This window comes from Panicum virgatum, chromosome 6N (genome assembly GCF_016808335.1).
Source record: "Panicum virgatum strain AP13 chromosome 6N, P.virgatum_v5, whole genome shotgun sequence".
In the NCBI taxonomy this organism is placed as follows: Eukaryota; Viridiplantae; Streptophyta; class Magnoliopsida; order Poales; family Poaceae; genus Panicum; species Panicum virgatum.
This window is the reverse complement of record NC_053150.1, coordinates 17473492-17479351: the sequence shown is the minus strand read 5'-3', so window position 1 is coordinate 17479351 and position 5860 is coordinate 17473492. Positions and strand designations below refer to the sequence as shown.

Here is a 5860-nt window from a genome sequence, read left to right as displayed (position 1 = left end):
TGTAATAGTCAAGTATTTTTTAAATTTAATAGAAAGCTAAGTGACTCTGCTTACTGCACATAAAGATATATATTTCGAGTGTTTCTGAATTAGTAGTTGAAGCCATGAGAAACAGTACTGGATGTGAAATATTTTTGGAGATTTTTTTGGAAATAGTCACCGGTGTTGGTGTTTTTTAGGGCTTTCACAAATAGTTAAGGGGTTTTTTCATAAATAGAAAATTTTAAGTTTTATCTATTAATTGATTGATATTTCTTTTAGAGTTTAGGGTCATAACTCTCAGCTACTTGAGAAAAATTATAAGTAAATTACACTTACCATACAATAATATATATGGTTGTATCACTTTGTCCAACAAGTTACAAAATGTGCAAACGGAGGTATGATCTTATCACATATGTGCATGACACGGACACATGTACGCCTTCAAGATTATTCTGCCAGGGTGGCAGACAGGATTCAATTTTCTGCAAATTCACGAATTTAATCATTTCATCTGGTGACAAAAAGTCCATCATTTTTTTAGAAAATAATTGATTTAAGCCATGGTTACAAATGTCTATAAAAATAATTATAGAAATGCACAGATATCAAGTGCGATAGTCCAGCTGAGAAAAGGTGTATAGTCTAATGGTTACAAGAATCTGAGAGACATCTCAGATCCTAGACTCGACTTCCCATATGAGCGAATATTCTAAAATTTAATGACATTGTGCTTTCAGTAGTAGATGACCGTCAACAGCGAGGCGCCGCTAGTGACTTCATCAATCTCGTGGATTTGCTGGCTTAGTCTATAAAGATGTCCATAGGGATAGAGTTTGCATATGTGTGTTCATATGTGTGAATGTGCATATAAGTGTCTAAGTTGTAATCTTAGAAGAAGAAAAAAATGTGGAGTAGTCCAGCCAGTGACTATCCTCCTGGGAGGTCCTGAGATCGATTCCTAACTTACACAATTTTTTCACTGCGAACTGGAACCAAAACCAATTCAAAGAAAATTAAAAACAAAGACGACGCCACTAGTCGCAGCTTGGGTGCATGCATGCCTAACGGGTGGCAGCTGCTGAACTGCAACCGGGCACACAACGCGAACCCAACGCTATCTCCGTTCGCGTGGGAATGCCTGGAGAAGCAGGGGTTCTCACTGCACCAACGGTGGGGCTGCCGCCGTGGCCAATTTGCCGCTAGGAATCCTAGGATGATGCACCGAACGACGCAACTAATGGTGGCTATAGAAAGGCTACGATGTCAGATTTGCATATTTTCCCTCTCAAGGAACACTGCAGGAAAAAGCTTCCTTTGTACCGGGCCATTGCCCCCGTTAGTACTGGTTGGAGCAGCCGGTACCTGCTGGCCGCGGCATCAGGTACTAAATGTGCTATCTCTTTCTCTTTGAAAAAATAGATCCGAATAAATGTGTGTGCACCGGGGTTCGAACTCGTGAACTATGGCCTCACACATAGTCTCTTATACCATCCCACCCACACAACACATGTGACTACATTGAAGATGCCATTCTTTTGAAGTAACCGAAACGGACCATTTAATACCGGGCCATAACCATTTAGTACCGGCCCATAACACCACCCGGTACTAAATATCACCATTTAGTACCAGGCCATAACCATTTAGTACCGGGCCATAACACCACCCGGTACTAAATGTCACCATTTAGTACCGGGTGGTGTTAGGCTAGTCTCAGTGGGAGTGTCATCGACACAATTACCAAGACTGGAAACTTGTGCCAGTGGAGTGTCATGGTGATGACACTCCTCTCTTCTCTCTCCTCATACTATTGATACATGTTAGCAAATTTAATGTCCATGACACTCTTATGACACTCCCATTGAGATTGGCCTTATGACCCGGTACTAAATGGCTAGGGGGCCCAGAAGCTATTTAGTACCAAGTCATAACACCAACCGGTACTAAATGATGGCATTTAGTACCGGGTGGTGTTAAAAACAAGTACTAAATGGCTCTGAAGGGCACTGTGCTATAGAACCGGTACTAAATTGATATTAGTACCGGGTTTAAAGCAACCGGTACTAACTGGAGCTGGACGAATGGCTCTTCTAGTAGTGGAAAGTAATACATGTTACTAAAGTTATTGTCCTTTTGATAAGTTTATGTATCCATATGTACATTTCCCAATTGCTTTGATCAAAATAATATGACCATACAAGCTGTTACATATGGAAGAATCAGCTGTCAATTGAGTCAAAGGATAATTTAGTAGATGACTCTCCATCCCTCTCAAGACAGGTGAAAATTTAGGAAGGTCACATCTTCAACCCTACAAGAAGGGTGTCCTTTCTTCCATTCCTCAAAACAATGATAGATGACACTCCATGGAGTACCAAACAATTTGATTTGAGTGAAGGGGGACTACATGACACTTATCACCTCTTAACTTCCTTAACTTCCTGACACCCAGTTTTTGGGCCCCACATAATAATCTAAGTGATTCTTTTTTTTTGAGGGGTCCTATGCTAAAGTACAAGTTGTAGTATCTGAACTCACATGTAGACGCACACCACACGCACCCACTCACACCTCATGCAACACTCCCTACAAGTAAGTTAAGACCTAGTACAACCTATCCTCCATTATTGCCTGCTCATGTGCAGAAGCACGGTCGGATGATGGTCACCTGAAATTTGGGGGAAAACCCCACATGAGACACGCGGGTGGCGATCGCAGGGATCGAACCCACGCCCGGCCGCTCGTGCAAATGGCGAGCGAGCCAACTGATGAGCTACGCTCAGTCCTGCGATTCTTAGGAAGACACATCATGAAACTGCCAATGTATGAACACCCAAGATTATCGCTGATTGTTGTAGCCCATGTGCAGCCTGAATGATTGTACCGACCATGCACCCACCCGATAATGCATGCTAAAAAAAAGTCCCCATGCTTCATCAACAAGACGTGTGCCCTGCCCCAGCACCGGCAGAGGCAGAGCCCCATCCACCAGTATAAAGCCGTGGCATCTCCTTGCACTTCCAACACAACTCAATCGCGCGTCCTCCCCCTTTCTAATAAGCTCATTTCCAAGAAGCTGTAGAGCAGCCACAATGGCAGGGCGGCGTTCCCTGGCTCTGCTCGCCGTCTCCCTCGCGCTCTTGCAGGTCGCCTCGGCGGCGAGGTCCTGGCTCACCGAGTTCACCACGGACGGCACCGTCCGCACGGGGTACGACGCTTCCGGCCAGAAGGTGATGATGCTCAACCTCGACCGGAGCTCCGGCCCCGCTGGATTCAACTCCAAGGAGCAGTTCCTCTACGGCGAGTTCAGCATCGAGATGAAGCTCATCCCCGGAAACTCCGCCGGCACCGTCTCCTGCTTCTACGTAAGTCGATCTCAGATCTTTCTCTCCCTACTCAACAAAAGGATCGACCTTAGCTGATTCACCGACGACGTACGATCAATTGCAGCTTTCGTCCGGCACCGATGACTGGCGCGACGAGATCGACATGGAGTTCATGGGCAACTCGAGCGGCCAGCCGGTGGTGCTCAACACCAACGTGTGGGCCAACGGGGACGGCAAGAAGGAGCACCAGTTCGACCTCTGGTTCGATCCCTCCGCCGACTACCACACCTACACCATCATCTGGAACCCGGAGAACATCCTCTTCAAGGTCGACAACGTCTTCATCCGGTCCTTCAAGCGCTACGCCGACCTGCCCTACCCGAGCTCCAAGCCCATGACGCTGCACGCGACGCTGTGGGACGGCAGCTACTGGGCCACGGAGAAGGGCAAGGTCCCCATCGACTGGAGCAACGCGCCCTTCGTCGTCTCGTACCGGAGCTTCTACGCCAACGCCTGCGTCAGCGGCGGCGCGTGCCACGCCGGCAGGGACGGGTGGATGCACAGGCAGCTCGACGCCGCCGAGTGGGGCACCGTGAGGTGGGCGGAGCGCAACTACATGCGCTACAACTACTGCCAGGATGGGTGGAGGTTCTCGCAGGGGCTCCCCGCCGAGTGCAGCCGCAACTGATGGTCCGCGGCCGGCATTGATTACTGCATTGGTTTCTTTTTCATTGGATTTATGATTGTTATTCTTGTTCTTCTTTGTGAATTTGTGATTACAAAAGCAGCCCCGCAGCAGCAAAGTGTGGGCGGTTGTTACTATGAACACTAAGCCACTGTGCTTGTTACTATAAAAGGCAAACAGAAATAGTTTGCTTTTAATGCACAGGCGTGTAGTTGAGTTACCATTGTGGTACTTAAAATTACAACTTAAATCTTGGTATCTGCGGAATAATGTTAAGTGGCACCTGTCTGGCCTCATGGTTAGCCGTAAAAAGTATCTCATATATAGTTTTGTAACGAAATATAATTGTATTCATAACTAGCCACAAACCTGCTAAGGCTAAGGCTATTGGGCAAGTCCTGTCATGAAAGCGTTTAAAGAAGGTTTGGACGTAACGGGACCAAGTCAGCGAACTCGATTCTCCACGCATGTGCGCGTTGTACCAAACGGCCGGGACGACATAATTAATTAACGCTCATCTGCTACCGTCGAATGCCATACGTGGGGGCTGTATCTGTATGATATGGGCTAAGTTTTCTTATCCAGAAAGACAAGAGCACGCTGTATCATGCATGCATGCATACATACATACATACATACACGCTGCATCTTTTACAACCTGAGTCCTGTGCCATGCCAAACCCAATCATTAATTAGTCCCCTCATCTTTTTATAAAGACCTGCACCGTCGCTGCCGGCTGCCGACTACCATGTCATCGGCCAGCAATATAATGCATGCTTTTGTGCTGTACTGTGATATAATACCGGTTAGTGTCGTCAGTGATAAACTGGTATATATAACAATGGTCTTGTTTGGTAACTCCCTAGAAATTTCTAGAATGGATTTTGACTGCTAATTAGGTGTGTCAAACAAACCAGTTTGCAAAATCAACTCCAGAACCCCTACGCTAGAAACCCTGAAGAATCTAATTAATGGGGTCTTTGACCGCGTGATTTTGAGGATGATTACTGCAGCATCGCTGTAGCCAATCATCAATTAATTACCGTCATCCAATTCGTTGCGAAAAGTTCCACTCATCCCAGAAGAGGTTTTGCAAATAGACTTCATTTAGAATTTCATGCGGAACCTAGAAGACGCATTCTAGGAACTCTAGAATGCAAACTAAACAAGACCAATATGTCAATATGGCATGATTATTACATGAAGGGAGAGAGTGGTTGTGGTGCATCGTCGCCCTGTACATGTTCTCGTTGACACTTTGGCCAAAGTCCGCCGCCCTCTTCGCTGGAAGAGTACAGAGCTAGAGACCTAGCTAGGCCGCTGCTTTTCCCGGCATCTTTCATGTGCCTTTTTTTCCCCATTATATGTTCCGTCTTCGACGCGCTTACAGGCAGAGCCGAGCAAACTGCAGAGACAACGCGACATGGCATGTGCTCGGGTGCCGAATAAAACGGGTGGAAGAGACATCATCGGCGGATGCCGTGTCCCCTCGCGGCGCCGCACGCTCGATCCCCCGCCGCTGCCGGCCGGGGACACACCTGCTCATCATCACCTGCATGTGCAAGCAAGTCCGCCCACCGCCAGAAGCGCGAGGGTCCGCGACCACAATTAGGTATGCAGCGTGCGCGTATGCGTGAATATGATGGTAACATATTGCAATATCCCCAAATTTTACACTAAAAAACGTCACATCAAATGTTTGAACACATGTATGAAGTACTAAATAAAATTTATTTGCAAAACTTTTTTCACGGATGGGTTGTAAATCGCGAGATGAATCTAATGAGCCTATTTAATCCATGATTTGCAACAGTGATGCTATAATAACCATCCACTAATTATAAATTAATTATAGATTAATTA

General features: G+C 46.4%; 1 protein-coding gene across 1 annotated transcript; it reads left to right on the top strand.

Moving 5' to 3' along the window:
• Window positions 1–2999: 2999 nt before the first annotated feature.
• On the top strand, window positions 3000–4258 carry LOC120678871 (xyloglucan endotransglycosylase/hydrolase protein 8-like). The gene is made up of 2 exons (XM_039960291.1): window positions 3000–3350; window positions 3436–4258. Exons 1-2 carry the CDS (start codon window positions 3078–3080, stop codon window positions 3997–3999), a joined length of 837 nt encoding a protein of 278 aa, XP_039816225.1. The 5' UTR covers window positions 3000–3077; the 3' UTR covers window positions 4000–4258.
• Window positions 4259–5860: the final 1602 nt, after the last annotated feature.

Coding starts and splice junctions, on each gene's coding strand:
- LOC120678871 (XM_039960291.1), top strand. CDS start 3,078: ATGGCAGGGCGGCGTTCCCTGGCTCTGCTCGCCGTCTCCCTCGCGCTC. Junction 3,351..3,435: donor GCACCGTCTCCTGCTTCTAC/GTAAGTCGATCT, acceptor GATCAATTGCAG/CTTTCGTCCGGCACCGATGA.